Source organism: Vicugna pacos, chromosome 13 (assembly GCF_048564905.1).
Source record: "Vicugna pacos chromosome 13, VicPac4, whole genome shotgun sequence".
In the NCBI taxonomy this organism is placed as follows: domain Eukaryota; kingdom Metazoa; phylum Chordata; class Mammalia; order Artiodactyla; family Camelidae; genus Vicugna; species Vicugna pacos.
Genome location: NC_132999.1, coordinates 39,433,190 through 39,449,679, shown reverse-complemented (window position 1 = coordinate 39,449,679; position 16,490 = coordinate 39,433,190). Strand labels below are relative to the sequence as shown.

The 16,490-nt window shown below is 41.8% G+C and overlaps 1 protein-coding gene across 10 annotated transcripts in view; it reads left to right on the top strand.

Annotated features, from left to right (window-relative positions):
- The window catches only part of MACF1 (microtubule actin crosslinking factor 1), a 300,927-nt gene that overhangs the window by 172,186 nt on the left and 112,251 nt on the right, over positions 1-16,490 (top strand). For 6 of the 10 annotated variants that reach the window (XM_072974708.1, XM_072974712.1, XM_072974711.1 and 3 more), the window contains exons 33-39: positions 416-568; positions 888-976; positions 3,327-3,462; positions 7,010-12,391; positions 12,926-13,075; positions 14,308-14,523; positions 14,611-14,760. In XM_072974708.1, the coding sequence (XP_072830809.1) occupies positions 416-568; positions 888-976; positions 3,327-3,462; positions 7,010-12,391; positions 12,926-13,075; positions 14,308-14,523; positions 14,611-14,760 (6,276 nt within the window). The remainder of the gene's footprint in view (positions 1-415; positions 569-887; positions 977-3,326; positions 3,463-7,009; positions 12,392-12,925; positions 13,076-14,307; positions 14,524-14,610; positions 14,761-16,490) is intronic. The other 4 variants (XM_072974715.1, XM_072974716.1, XM_072974713.1 and 1 more) reach the window with 1 other exon arrangement.

Genomic DNA, 16,490 nt, shown 5'->3' with positions numbered 1-16,490 from the left:
ACCAACTTCTGCCTATGTAAATTAGCAGACTTCCTTTATGTCAGTACCTACCTCATTTAATCTCTGTAGATGCCAATCTCTTCACCTGTAAATCTAAGAATTATGAAAATAAGTTAAGATGCTGTGTGTGAAGGGCTTTTTAAACGCAGTAAATAATTATTAAAGGCCCATCATATATGCAAACAGTGTGCTTTTTTAGAAAAGTGCTAACCCAGATATAGTGAATTTAGCTTTTAGTATCATACAGGCACTGATGAGCAATGTTGTAGGCTGAGTGAATTATATATTTAACTTGGGGTTATTTTAGCTGCCTACTGATTTAGGTAACTTTCATGTGTCTATTTTAGGAACTCTGAAGTCAGGCTGGTCTTATAAGACATTGACCAAGCTACTGATTTTCTATTTTCTCTTCTAGAAAGTGGTAGAAGAGGAAAAACAGGAACATGTGGAGAAGGTTAAAGAACTTCTGGGCTGGGTGTCTACCCTAGCAAAGAATACACAAAGCAAAGCTACCTCACCCCAGACCAAAGAATCAACAGACATTGAAAAAGCTATTTTAGAACAGCAGGTGAGTAGAAGATCCATCCGTCACTTCCTAGGTAGAGTGACACGGGATTGCTCATTAGGTGGAATAATAGCAGTCACACACGGGCCACCCAGGAACAACTGTCATCTCAGTAAATGTTAGCTTCCAGGACTTAAAGATTAACTTAAGAAGTCATCCTATTTGCATATCTACTTTTTAAATCACTATGTATAGTTCATTGGTAATAATAATCTGTCCTAAGCTAGATTTTTCCTTAGGATTTTTAAAAAGTTATTTCAAATAATTTTTGATTCTTGAATTTCTTCGGTTCTGAGCTTTTCTGTTTGCTTCTGCTATGTAGGTTCTGGCAGAGGAGCTGACAACCAAAAGGGAACAAGTCTCTGAGGCTGTTAAAACTTCTCAGATCTTCTTGGCCAAGCATGGTCATAAGTGAGTATTAAATGAGAGATTATGGCACATACAAGGGACTGGATCTACCTGGCTAAAACTTAGGGTCATGATGAGAATTCATGGTGGTAAGAGCCAGATTATGAAGAGCTTTGTAGTTCATGCTGAGAACTTTGCATTTTGCCCATAGGCTATGGGGAGGGATTTTAATCATGACCGGATTTTGTTGATAAAGATTTCTAGAACAGTTTTATAGGGAATGGATAGACATAGAGGAAGAGCCTGAGAGACCAGTTAAGAGGCTGTTCCAATAATATAGGCAAGAAATGATGAGAGATGGAGAGGGGACAGAGACTCAGAAGATATTAAGTTGGAATATTAACCCTTACAGGGTTTGGTGACAGTTGAAATGATCAGATGAAACTCCCAGGTTTCTGGCTTAGGCCACTGGGTATTTGGTGATACCACTGACCAATATAGGAAATACAGGAGAAGGTGTGGACTGAGGGAGAAGAAGGCAGCTTTTGTTTCAGACATTATGAATGTGAAGGAGCCACAGGACATCAGAGGATAAGTCTCTAGTGTGTATTTGGAGGTGCCGAATACATATTTTATGCCTTACATAGTTCCACTAAAGTTGTCCAGTGGGCCACTGGATGTGTAAATTTAGAATTAATGAGTGAAGACTGAAGTGATGGAGATTTGAGTCATCAGCATAGTAGAAACATGAACGGATTAGCTTACAAGGGCTCACAGGCTTCTTGACGTATAAAGGAAACCTTAGAGAAGTAAAAGGAAGTTATGAGTGATACCTCAGAACCCAAGAGAGAAGAGAGTTCCAAAAAGAAGGAAGTGGTAAAAAGTCAAGGAAGTTTAAGACAGGCTATTAAATTTGACAAGCTGGAAGTTTTTGATGACTCTGGTGAAGAGTTGGGGGATGATGTCAGATTGAGAAGAATGGGGAGCACCTGAGGTGAGGAAGGTAATGACAGTGAACTTAGATGGCTCTTCCCAGGCACTTGGCCATGGGAAGGAGAGAGATACTACAGTAAACACTCAGAGCAGAATTTAGGATCAGTAGAGGGTTTGTTTTTTAAAAAGATCAGAGGGACTTAACGGTGTTTATTAACTGAGTCTCAAGGATCAAAAGGGGAGAGATTGAAGCAATAGGAGAAGTGTCCCAGAGGATGTAGGAGAGGATAAATGTCGTCAGTGGGTAGAAAGTACAACCTTCAACAGGAGTTGAGACAGCTTTTCCTCTGAGATCTGAAGAAAAGGAGATGAGGAGAAGTCAATATGCCAGACATGAGGTCAGAAAGTGAGAGAATTTGTGCCCAGTGGTCTGTATTTTCTCTTTGAAATAGGCAGGGAGGATGTTTGCTGAAAGTTAGAGTGGTGCTGAAGGGAAAGAAAGAGGGAGCCCCCAGGAGGATTGTCAGGAAGCGCTGAAGTCCAGTAGGGGTTGGAAACCAGGGAGATCTCTCCCACGTGGTTTTGAAATCCCCTCACTAGATATACTTAGTCTGCATATGGGTACAGAGAAGTCCATTGGTTTGATTGATCAGGGGTTAGAGTCTTCTTAGGTTAGTAAGGAGAGAGTACAAAAATAATAGTGAGGAACTAACTGAGATGATGGACTGTGGGGTCAGGACTCTATAAAGAGAAGAAATTGAAGATAATAGGACTGATGGGTTCAGAGAAAATGGAGGAGTCCAGGAAGGTTTGGAGAATCTCAGTAAGTTGATGGATACACTTAAGCTTCAAAAACACAATGTAGAGTGAGAAAAGGAAATTCTCCAAAATTCACCGGATTCAAGATAGTGGTTACCTCTGGGGAGAGAGGGATAGGAACGCGGTTGTTGACAAATACACGCTGGACTTTAATTCTATCTGTAATGTCTTATTTCTAAGAAAAGAATCTAAAGAAAATCTCATAAAATACTAAAATTTGGTAAAGTTGGATAGTTGGGTAATGGATAAATTAGAGTTTGTTATAGGATTATAATCAGATGGTAGATTCTTGAAGTTTAAAATTTCAGAAGTAGAATAATTTCAGACGAGGGTAGCACCTAAGTCTGCCGTGTGTGGGTGAGGCTGAAGTGGAGCCAAGACTACTTGGATTGAGAAGGTCACAGGATTTCAAGCATAGGGTGTTAGATAATTGGTGACATGAGCATTGACATCACCAAGAATTATGGTTTGAGATAGACCAGAAAACAATGAGCTGGATGCCAAAGTGTCCAATGAGTGTGGAAGGCTGACCAGATGATCCATAGTGAGCAGTGATAAATAACAATACTGTCCAAGGTGGGGAAGTCATGCTTTTTAAAGCAATAGAGGAGAATGTGGGGAAGGTTTTTCTCTAAAAGAGCTTTAATGCTTCATCTTCTAGGCTGTCAGAAAAGGAGAAGGAACAGATATCCGAGCAATTGAATGCCCTGAATAAGGCTTACCATGACCTTTGTGACGGTTCAGCAAACCAGCTTCAGCAACTTCAGAGCCAGTTGGCCCAGCAGACAGAACAAAAGGTACTTGTAGTTTTTCTCTCCCAATGTTGGGAGGGTAAATTCTGAACAATAGGAAGGCAGCTTTGCTGATTGAGAGTCACGATCACTAGCTTTCCATGACCAGTGTGATTTAATTTTTAACCTCACCATAGCATCCATTTGTCTTGTGTTTCTTTACTGGGGTTCCACGATGTGTTGGTCAGTCAAAATCACTAGAAGACACTTACAGCTGACCCTTTAGATCTGATTCACTGTTTTGTGATCTTCCATTTTGTGACAGACCACAAGGCAGTAATCGTGGCATTGTCACTCAAAAGTTGGTAGCCAAGAGTTCTGCATATTGGGAAGAAAAGGCCATGAACCTCTTCCCCTCATACTTTTTTTTTCATATCTGCTAAATAAATGAGAAATGTTCATTTCCAGAACAAACTGGTAGATTAGCTGTACTGACTGAGACGCTGGTTCCTCCTACCCATTGTCACCTCATCACATGACATCTTTACCAGTTCCCACTCATGTTCATTTCCTAGACCAAATGAAAGTTGTTCCTGCTGGTTGTCCTAAGTTCTCCCTGGATATTTATGTGTATATGTAAACTTACCATATTATATACATGTGTCTCTGGGATATATATGTGTGTGTGCCTGCTCACTTCCTGTGTTGTGAAGCAATGGCCACATTCCGTGGGGCAGGCCAAACTGTAAGCTCCCATGGTAATCAGATTTGGTCAAGATGATGCTGAGAATGAAATTCAGACAAAAAATGCTTTGACTCTAGTCCTTGGATCTGAAATTTGTGCAGCAGGAGCTCGAGTTGTAAAGACCACAAGGCAGAGCCAGCTGATTAATTTGAGAGCAGATTTCCAAAAAGAACGTGCTGGTTTAGCATTCTCTCTGTAAGGCCCCCTTCTAATGGCTCATTGCTTCACCATATACGGGAGTACATGGAAGTGTTAACAATTGCTTGCTGAGAACATCCAGTTCTCATCTGAGAGGTTACAAAGGGGGAGAGAGGAAGAAAGAAGGAAAGTCAAGCTGCTGAGCACCACTACATTGAGCATGATGTGTCCCCTGTTACCGTTTGTGTGTTTCATGTGAAGTATCGTTCTGATTAACTGACATCCTTGCTTACAAGTTTCACTAACCCTTTGGAGTTTAAGCACAAATGCACAAGGGGAAAAGAGGACGACCTGTTTGGGGTTCTTTTTTGCAAAAAACAAAGTCGCATGCTGGACGCTAACACCAAGCTTACACTGTGTGTGCGATGCGGCTGAGCTGCTCCGTAAGGCTCTCTCTTACCTGCCCGAGGCACCCCTGCAGCTCTGGTAAGTAGAGCCTTTTATGTTTCTTTCCTCTTCTCCCTCTGTCGTCTTCTGCTTCTTTAGGTCAGAATGCCCATGTTTGGTGGGGCTGAAATGGATTTCTCTGGATTATTTCCCAGCTCAGTGATTCCCGCCTGTCCTCCAGTTATAAGCGTGTTGGAAGGAACAGTGTGTAGCCTTTTCTGTTTGGCTAGACTCCAGGCCTTTTCTCAATACCAGCATTTCTGAGACTCTGTGAACTCACAGAAGAAATTAGAAGTTCCCCGAAGAGTCTTTTCCTTTGTCATGTTGAATGCTTCTGAACAGTCTTTATGTGGGTTTTGTAAAAGGAATTTTCATGTATTTCAAAGAATTACATGCCAGTACGAATTTTCTTTCAATCTCAGTAGGCTGGATAACTAGTAGATTAGCATAACGTGTGTTTACTTTATACAAGTTAGACTCTACATTCTCGCTCAGAAAACAATGAGCAGGGATGAAGAATAACACATAATATTTTAAATAGGGTAGATATTCCATTCCTGTCAGTTATCCCATTATTTGAACAAATACAGTGAGATGAGGATGTGACCTAGATCTGTTCCCTCATTTGCTGTCTATTCTGCATCTCCTATAGTCTGCAGCTAATCAAGCTTGAAATCCTCAGTACATGTTTTTAAAATTTGGGGGGAAATAGGTTAATGATTTTAAGGATTGTCTTACTGTTTATCAATTTATCATTTATTCATCAGATGTTTATTGAACTGCTGACACTACTGTTCCTAGACATTGAGTGGGCAACACACCTGCTCTTATGGAGCACCCTTCTCAGAGACAGAAATGAAAATCATTATTTAGGAGGCAAGGAAGTGATTGACATTGCTTCAATAAGTTCCTCTGTGGATAAGTTAAAGGGTTAAATAAGGATCAAAAAGCAATACCGACCAAAGAGGGATGGATAAAGCCATGCATAGAAGACAAAGACTATGAATGTGAAGAAGCTCTAGGAAGTTGGAGAGTAATAAAAGTGGAAAGTGGAGTGTTCTTTTTTTCCTTTTTAAATTTTTTTTTTTAAATTGAACCCTGGACCTCATGCATGCTAAGCATACACTCTACTGCTGAGCTGTATGTACCCTCCCCACCAATGGAGTGTTCTAAGTAGTAAAACTCTTGGATGATTTAATTTCTGAATAACATCATTCTGTGATGAAAGGCTTCAAAATAGGAATTTTTCAGAAGCAGTTTTTAGGCTTTTTTACAAGGGTGATTTTTACAATGCATAGGCTTGCTTTATTCTGTGACCTGAGTACCTAACTCCTATGTGAGATGCAGCACTACTGTCTTATCCTTCGTGCTCTCTGGTCTGACTGGGGAAGCATGAGACTGAGAGTCAGACCTTGCTTTGATTCTGGAACTCACTAGTTTTGTGACCTAGGACAAGTTACATAACCTCTCTGTACCTTGTTTTCTTCTCTGCAAGCTAAAGATTAAAATAATTGCTTTCATAGGATTGTTGTAAGGATTAAATGGCAGCGCTTAATAAACGCAGCAGGTGCCCAACAAGTAGTAGCTGTAATCGTGATGATTGTACTATCCATTCTAGCCTTGACCAGAAGAGAAGTTACTAGTGGTTCCAGAGTCAGGGGCCCTCGTCTGCTCCTTCCTTGCCTTGGGAGATGCTAGCCGTGGCCACTGAGACAATGACTACCCCCATTGCTGAGCAGCCGCCTGGTAGTGTCCCCAGGGCCATTTACTGAGTTGCACAACAGTCGTGTGGCCATTGGGCTGCTTATATCTCTCTTCTACTTCTGTGGACCAATCCTGCTGAACTTACCAGCAGGGAGGTGCTACTCTAGGAGTCCTCTGCGTGGGTTGCAGCACGGAGAAGTTGTTATAGGGGGTTGAATTCTCACTTTGCGGGAACTGGTATGTGTCTGTAAGAACCTTTGTGGTGATCTAGTCTTAGAAACAGCTGTCCCTTCACTTTCACTGCTTGCTACTTTGTAGAGCTGGTCACTCAGATATGCGTCATGCTACCATCCCTAGAGTAACCTGTGAACTGATAGCCATGTTAAACATTCTGCAGTTTAGAAAAGTTCTTTTTTAGCATTAACACTGCCAGGCTTCAGAATGTTTCCTACACACTGGGGCTCATCGCAGGCTGGGTTTTTCTTGTGGTCAGAATTTGATATATTGTAGTTCTTTGAATGACTCCTTTCAACAGTTATGCTTCTCTGATTCAGTCCTCTCTTTCGTTTTCTCTTGTAGGGCTGCAGAGCAGTTGCTGGGGTGATTGACCTAGGCACAGTGGAGATATTTCCCATCTTCAGAGCCATGCAAAAGGGCCTCATTGACCAAGACACGGGCCTTGTGCTCCTGGAATCCCAGGTTATCATGTCTGGCCTCATTGCTCCTGAGACCAGTGAAAAGCTGTCTTTGGAGGAGGGCCTAGCCAGAAACCTCATTAATCCCCAGATGTACCAGCAGCTCCGGGAGCTACAGGATGCCCTGTCCTTAATCAGCAGGCTTACTGAGGGCAGAGGCTCTCTTTGTGTGGTGGAAGCAATTGAAAAGAAAATAATCAGTGAGAAAGTTGGACTGAAAATCTTAGAAGCTCACCTGGCAACTGGAGGTTTCAGTCTCCCCCCTCATGACAACCGTATTAACCTAGGGGAGGCTTTTCACCAAGGCCTCATTTCTTCATGGCTTCACTCAGTGTTAGAGTCTCACCTGCGATCATCCAAGAATTTGATAGACCCAAACACAGCTGAGAAAATCAGTTTGCTGGATCTGATGCAGAGATGTATTGTCCACCAGGAGTCAGGGTTGAAATTGCTGCCTGTCAAGCAATTGGCTGGTGGAATGGTGAGCTTGAAATCAGGCCGGAAAGTTAGCATTTTCCGTGCAGTTCAAGAAGGGCTAATAGATAGGCAGGTCACTGTCCGGCTGCTGGAAGCTCAGCTTTTTGCTGGTGGCATAGTAGATCCAAGAACAGGACACAGACTAACAGTGCAAGAGGCTGTAAGACACAATTTGATTGACCAAGATATGGCCTGTGCTCTGCTCATAAGGCAGCTTCAGACAGGAGGCATCATAGACACTGTCACTGGGCATAGGCTGACAATAGACGAAGCAGTGAGCAATGATCTAGTAGCTGCTAAGATTGCCCTTGTAATTCTGGAGTCCCTTTGGTCATTCATGGGGTTACTGTGGCCTGAATCTGGAGAGATTCTCCCAATTACAGATGCCCTGGAACAAGGTATTGTGTCTACTGAACTAGCTCATAAAATCCTTAGCGGCCGACAACATATTAAAGCCCTATTTCTACCAGCAACCACAGAGATTTGGTCCTGGAAGAAAGCAATAGAAAATGGTATATTGGACAAAGATCTTGCCAATAACTTGAAATCAATTTGCATACCTGATGTGATGCCCCACATGCAGTTAGCAGACTCTCTAGAACGAAGCAAATTGAGCATGAATCCTGGAGTAGCTGGTCTGCTGTGCAGCCAGGGCCAAACTGAGGGCATAGCAAGCCCTAACGAGAAGCTGCTGTTTCAGCTGATGACTCACAGCTATGTTGATGTGCGGAATGGACAGAGGCTGCTCCTGCTGGACAACGAGCTGATAGATGCACTGACAGCAGGAGGCGAATGTCAAGCAGGTCCTCCAGAAATGTTTGAAATTGGACATCAGAGACTAGAAACTCCTGAGGAATTACAAGAATCAGTGAATGTGAAAATCACAGAAGCTTTCTGTGATGGGCTGACTGTGAGGCCACCTGAGTTCCAGTTCTCTTCTCAGAACAAAGAAGATCCTGATCAGGCAAATTGCACAGAAGCAAAAGGCAAAAAGACCACTGTAGAAACAGAAAGTTCTGCAGAGAACCCCAAAGAGGACCTGTTTGTAGGAAAACAAAAAGTGGAAATTCCAAATGTTAATACTTTGAAGGTTATAGGTAAAGTCAATTCAGAGTTTACAAGGCAGCTGTCAGGTAGCAAAAAGCAAGACCAAATAGAAGTGTCTACCAGGGAAAACGCCAGCAGAGGCGTTCTCCTTACGGTACCTCCTGAGGAAGCAGAAGATGTGACTTTGGTGGAAGACAAAGATCCTTCTGTTGAATCACCAAAGGAAGAATGGCAGACTCTGAGAAAGACTTCCTTTATGTGTCAGAAAGAACAAGCAAACACACTTGAAACTGAATATACTCTGAGTGAAACTGGAAGACCTCTCAAAAAACCCCAGAGCAAAAAGTCACAATTTCAGGTAGAGAGAACTCTAGTTTTAGAATCGGAGCAAACGTCTGAAAAGGATAAGAGTATTCATTCTCTGGGCAAAAAGAAGGCCTTAAATAAGACATCTTTGGGTAGGGATGATCATAAACAAAGTCCAGAAGGGCACAGCAGGGCAGGTGGTCGTATGGTGATGTTAGGAAAGACAGATGAGGAAGACAGTGGTCATGAAACTTCCCTGTCATGCAGCCATCCTTTAGAATTGCTTGAAGAAGCCACCTTAAATGTATTATCCACACAATTACTAGATGGTGGTATCTTTAATGAGCAGACAGGTCAAAAGCTCTTACTAAATGAAGCAATAGCCCAAGGCCTTGTGACCAGTCACACTGCTGTGAAACTTATGGGAAAGCTGAACATGTTTCGGGGCTTCTTTGACTCTCAGACCTGTGAGTCTTTGACAACTGAAGAAGTCATTGATGAAGGTCTGATGGATGAGAAATTATTACATAATGTCCTCATGGCAGACAAAGCTATAAGTGGTGTCTTAGACCCCCGCACCCACACACTGTGCTCTGTGAAGGAAGCAGTTGCAGTTGGACTTCTTGACCCACAGACAGCCACCAGAATTTTAGAAGGGCAGGTGGTAACTGGTGGAATCGTTGACCTGAAACGAGGCAAAAAGATTTCAGTAACTTTGGCCTCAAATCTTGGCTTGGTGGACAGTGCTGACCAGACAGAGCTTATAAATCTGGAGAAAGCTTCCAAGGGCAGAGATGCTGAAGAAACGATTAGGGAGAGATTAATTCGCTTACAAATGGAAACAACTGGAATTATGGACCCTGAGAGCAAAGCCCCTTTAACAGTTGTGCAGTCCATTGACAGAGGACTTTTGGAGAGAGAGGAGGCCATTCAGTTGTTGACTAAGCAGGTGGTAGATGGAGGTATCATTCACCATATATCTGGGATGAGACTTTCTGTCGATAATGCCCTTAAACATGGCATCATTGATGAAGATTTAGCCAAGCAACTCAAAAAAGTTGAGAGCTTAAGCCTCCATCAGTTCTCTCATCCTGAAACAAAGGAAACTCTTTCCCTCCCTGAAGCCATAAAATTAGATCTTGTTACTCAGGATTTGAAAAGAGAAATCCAAGAAATTCAGACCTTGACTGGAAGCTTCATAGATCTCATTTCTGGCCAGAGATTGACCTTGGCAGAAGCTGAGAAAGAAGGACTATTAACTAATAGAGCAGTATTGACTTCAGGAATGATGAATGGGATTATAGATCCTGAGAATTATAGAATTGTTCCCTATTCAGAACTAGTAAAAAAGTGTAAGATTGATATTGAATCTGGACAGAGATATCTAGAAGTAATTCCCTTCTCAGACATTAAAGATGGAGCAAGTGACAGAGTACTTACATTGTCTCAAGCAATTAAGCTTGGAAAAATAGACTTTGCAGCTACACTGAGGGTTCTGGAAGCTCAGGCAAACACTGGGGGAATCATAGATACGGCCACGGGAAAAAGACTGACACTGGCATCAGCTTTAGAACAGAAATTAGTAGATGAAGGCATGATCAGAATTATTGCATCCCATCAGATGTTAGATGGAGGAATTATTGACATATTTAATGACCAGAGAGTGACTTTAAAGGAAGCTATTGAGAAAAAATTTATCAGCCCTGAAATGGCAACTATGATCCAAATCAGTATCTTAGAGGGCAGTGATCACCAGGCTCTGATTGAAAAGCAAGATGGAATTGAAGTATGTGAACTACAGAAGGAATTTCTAAGAAAGGAAATGTTAATTGCTTGTAATCAGACAGCCGAAATGAGTTATGGTAAAGCAGAAAGTGAGAAATTATTTCAAATTGAAAATCAGTCTGCCCAAGAAAAGGTTAAAGTGAGCGTTTCTAATGGGGAGCAGCCAGAAAAGAGCAGGGAAATTTCACTAAAGAAATTGGAATGCAAGACTCAAGATGAGAAGAGATCTCCAGATGCTAAAGAATCTGGCAGTATCAGAATTCCTGGTGATCGTAATGGTAAATCATTGGGCCAAGATTCAATGACACACCCCCAGTCAGAAATTTGTGATTTTAAACCCAAAGAGGTGACACAAACAGAAATTATTTCTCACATGAAAGAGTCTATATCAGGCTTAGATTATAAAGAAATAAGGGAAAACCAAGGAGAAGCTACTTCAGAAGGACAAGCACCAAACTGTAAAACTTCCGGCAGATTGCTGAGTCAGCGGGTTACGCAGAAGCCAGCGAATACCAGGGAGAAAAATAAGAGGCGGACAAGGGAGTCGGCTGCAGAAGAAAGTGTCGAAACATGCAAACCAGCAGGTCTTTCAGAAGGAAAGTTGAATCAGGAAACTGCCATTAGCGATGACCGTGACTCCAGCATAAAGAGTCAACCTATGGAAATAACAGAAAGTGAAAAAGGGAAAGCAGCTGATAGAGAGCTGGGATTTCCTATTGTTTGTGAAGCTGAAGACTCTTCTTCCCAGACGACCCTCAGAGGAATTCCTGTAAGAAATCAAGATTCTGATCAAGTCAGTGAAGAAGCCAAAAATTTAAGCTTCTGCTTGACTTTAAACCCAGAAGAAAATTTATCTCAAGAAATTGCTAGTGGAGCCCAGAATGAACTATCCTCTTCTTCGACCCCAAGACCTGAAGGATTGCACTACCAGGAATCAGTTGGAAAAGCCCAAATTGCAGACACATCCCAAATTTTCACTGCAGACAAGTCTTTCCAAGGAACCACCAGACAGGAGACCAATTATTATCAAGATTCTTGTGTTACTTTTAAGACTAGGGAAACCAAAGATCTGACTTCCTCATCTAATGAATATAAAGAAAAATCACACCAAGAAGTACCTTTTGACTCAACAAGAGCTGTTAAATTGGAAGAAATTAGAGTAGACTCCAAAGAAGTCACTTACCTGGAATTCTCAGACAGAAAGGACCTTCATCGCCAGGACAACAAAAGTGATCATGAACGTTGCAAAATTCTTGAATCAGAAATAGTAACAACTCAGGAAGTAACTGGAGAGAAATTTCTAAAAATGTCAAACCCTATAGTCACATGTAGAGAAGCAGGGTCCTTTGAAGGTATAGTGGCTCAGGGAGTTCCCAGAGTCTCAGTGTCCCTTCTTCCAGAGAAACTGTTAAAAGATGTTTCTCGAAAAGAGAGTACAGGGCAACAGGCTGCCACCAGTAGTCCCACTATTCCAGAGAGCAGTGAAGAAGAGACGGTACCCCTCATAGCCTGCCCTGCAGTGAAGATGGATGAGAAGACACCACAGGAGAGGCTCAGAGAGAGCCCTGGCAGTGAGCAGACCCCCTTCGTCACTGCGCCTGGGGGAAAGGGAAATGACAGTGTAAACCCAGAACCCTTCAGAGCAACTAAAGTAAGTTCCGCAGTGGGATGTGTGTGTGTGTACTGGTTATAATAGTTTAATGGTAAAACTCTTGATACTGAGTTTCCCTGTGTATAGCTGTATGGGTACATACACTTCAGGACACTGGATTATTCTTAAAGATATAACTTAGTTTATCATTATCTGCTTGTAGCACAGTTGTTGGAAAATTAGGCAATGATGCTGAATGTCTTTCTGAAATTTGCAAGGGTTTTAAGTTAGAAACGTTGAAGCTAATTTGAAATACTAGGTCTATGGTATCTGAAGTCGGAATAGCTTTTGGAAGTTTTGCTAAAATGGTGCTTACAGATTGCAAGTTATGGGCTTCTGCTCCCTGAGGAAGTTAATAAAGTCACATTTTTGTCTATTGATTTGAGGCACCTTAGACAAAGTAACATGTTATATTTCATCCCTCATATGTAGCAAAAATTTCTATTTGTCTATCAAGAAGACCCTGCCTGCTTTAAACAGCAGACTTAAAAGAAGAATGTCAGATTTGAGTGAGTTTTCTTTTTGGCTCCACAGAATGTATTTAACCGGCAGCTCTGTCTAGAACATGATGAGAAGTTGGTATCCTATCTGTCTCTTTTACGAGACATTGAAATGAGGACCAAACAGATTCAACCTCTAGAGCTAAACCTGGCAGAGCTACAGGACCTGTGGTGTCAGGCCAAGGTAGGTTTCCAGAGGCTTCCTCTGGGCCCATCTGCTTGGAGGAAATGGAGACTATTCAGGAAGAAAAACATGTTCAAAAACACTACCATTTAATGGACAAAAAATAGATTGAAAAAGTGTAACTGGAGATCTGTGAAGAACACCAGGGAGTACTGGTCTCATAGAAACCAAAGCAGAATTGACTCAAGAGAGGAGCAGTCGGCAGTGTTAAACATAGTGGGGAGACTGAGCACAGTGAAGACTGAAAGGGGGGTTTAGTGCCTGAAAGTCGCTGGTGACCTTGATAAGAACAGTTGCAGTGGAATGTGGGATGTAAACTTGGTTACATTAAATATAAATGAGAGGTTGGAAGGTGGGGGCAATTAATGTAGGTCATTCTTTCCAGAAGCTTGGTAGTACAGGGAAGAGAATGACTGAAAGAGGAATGTTTTCAGTGGATTTAGGGGGCTGAGAAGGAGAACTTGAAGTTAGAGGAGAGAGAAAGTGATGGCTGATGGAATGTGGTCCCTGAGAACATGGGAAGATGTAGACTTAGTCATGAGAGGGAGGAGAGCAGTTCTTTGACTGAAACTGGAGGCTGAGTTGGCACAGGATTGGAGGAGGACAGGGATTGCAGAGGTTTGCCCCTTCTCTCAGTATCCAGAGTATGGCCTGGGGCAGGGTGGCTGGGGGCAGGTGCGGGTGATGCCCAGAAGAACTACCAAGCTTTTCCACAGCTTCCTTCTGGCTTCTCTACTGAGGATCAGAATGTTGTAGAGTAGCTGAGTGGGAAGACTGGCTTAGGATGTTTTTATGCTCTTGGGTTCTGCTCTCTTGGACTTTGAAGTGAAAGAGTTGTCCTTTGATTGACTCATATTGCATACCACTCTCTAAAGCATAATGACACTTGTGGAGAGGCAGCAGGTTGTAGTGGAAAGAGCACTGCACTGAGTCGGGAAACCCGAGTCCGAGTCTTGGCTCTATTACTTACCTGCCAGGCAGCAACAGGTGAAAAAAATCACACTTTTAAGCACTGACGCATCACTCCTGGAAATCCAGGATATACTGTGCCTACCTCAAGAGTTATTGATTGTGAGAACCCAATAAACTGATGAATGTACGTATGCAAAAACACTTTATAAGCTGTAGAGCCTGTGTGGCATGAAGTGACAGAAAAATATGTTCACAGCTTATTCCTAGATAGCAAGATTTCTAGTTTTGATCTTGGAGGTAATTCTACTTTATGCCCTTAGGTATTAGATGGGGAGCTAAAGGATCTGTCCACGTTGGTGAGTCGGGAATTGGAGTGTGTGAATCAGATTATCATTAGCCAGCCTCAAGAAGTCCCAGCTCAACTGTTGAAGGCTCTAGAGAAAGATGCCAAGAATCTTCAAAAGTCCCTCAGCTCTGTGAGTGACTCCTGGAGTTCCAGGCTGCTCCATCTCCAGAATGCTGTGGAAGTAAAAAAGGTAGCGTCTTGTTTTTATTCACAAAGGCTCACAAAGTCTGGGCAGACTTGGAGAGTTTTATCATCTAATTTGTCATTTATTTCTTAGACTAGGGTGTTAAATCAGTATGAACAGCTAGAAAGCAAACTTCAAGATCTGAGAGCCTGGGTTGGCAATACCCACCTTCTCCTGAACAGCAAGGACTATGACAATGAAACAGATGCTGACAGCCTGAACCACAATCTCCAGCAGTGTGAGGTAAGCACACCCTCCAGTCTCAAGCATGTTTTACTTGTCCTCTTGAGTTATATCATTTTTATTTTCCTGGTAGGCAAACCAGTATATGTACTTATCTTTCTTAGAAAGTCTCTCCATTTCAGAGACAAAGTCAGCGATGCTTAGTTTTTTGGGTTATCATACCATTGGGGCTTCAGTGATTATGACTGCTCATCCTTTCAGCTATTCTCAGAGTCTGCAGAATGACCTATGATTATCAACTTCCACGTCCTCTTTATAACTGAGCATCTAGGATCCATCCGTTTCTGTTTTGCCCAAGATATAATCCTGTGCACACACACCAATTTCAGGAGAACTTTTGTTCAACGATCTAATGCATGGCTTGACAAGATTTTCTGTAAAGGGCCAGGTAGTTAACTGTTTTAGGCTTTGTAGGTCATATATAAGTGGCCCATTTCTGTGGCAACCATTTACCCCTGCTGGTGAAACATGAAAGCAGCCATAGACAGTATGTAAATGAATGGTTGTGGACATGTTACAATAAAACTTTATTTACAAAAACAGGTGGCAAACATTTCACAGGGGGGTGGGGACTGTAGATTACCATCCCCTGATCTAGAAAGATGCTTTTCTTCTCTTCTTGTTAAGTTCCAAATTAATTGATTGTTTTTATATGTCAGTGACAGAAGGTTAAAGATTCTGAGGTACATATGAGCTGAAGATTTTCTCCCTCCAACACTGTGGTTTCTTCTGGTTATACTTAAGATAATATCAGATAATACATTGGTTTATCCACCCTCTGCTATAGATATTGCTCTCCGTGAATTCTTTCTAAAGTTGGAGCAGGACTAGAGACATTTCCCCCCAATTCTACCCTCTTCCTTTTCCCCAGTCTTAGGAGAAGCAGACCTTGTCGTCTGTGGTCAGGCTTCTTGTATGCAGCCACATCCCTCTTTATCTTCCAAGAGTTGGGCTGCCTTCTTCTTTCATACTCTTTTATCCAAATATATCATTGGAGGAATGAGTAGCAGGCTTCGTCCGTTTACTGACAGAACATTAAAAGAAGCAAGGGTGAGAAAAAGCCCTGTGACATTGCATGAAGTGTAAAAACACAGAGCATCTTATGCATTGGTGTCTTCCCCTAGTTATAACTTGTACGAATCCTGTTACAGAAAGTGCCACCTCATTTCCTAGTGATTGCTTCCCAAAACCATGTGTTCACAGATGGAGGAGGCACAGTCTCATGATAAATATCCAGGAAGCCCACCCAGCTTGCTTTGCAGGATGGCTGACTACTCTCAATTTCAAAGTGATAGATGTGTAGATATCTTACTTGTTCTTATTGCATCCAGTATAACATAACTCATGATCACTAAGTGTTTGTGGGGAAATTGCATGCTTTTTCATTGTCTAAAAACAGATACATTTTAGTGGTCAGGCAGCTTTTTCTGCTTTAAAGGAGCAATACAACTATTACATCAGAAAGTCTGGCTGTAACCTTTTACAGTTTTAAAATGTATAAACAAAAAAAAACTGTATAAACAACATATATCTACTCTAAAGGTTGAATTTTATTGAACCACAAATAAATTGAATATTTCCTCACTTCTGACCTACCGGTAACTCACCGCTAGACAAATACAAATAGATAATTGAACCTAATGCAAGTAGACAGATATATCTAAGACCAGAAATTCATGTTATACTTTCCAAAACTTAAAAAAAAATTTCCACAGGTATCTGTAATTATG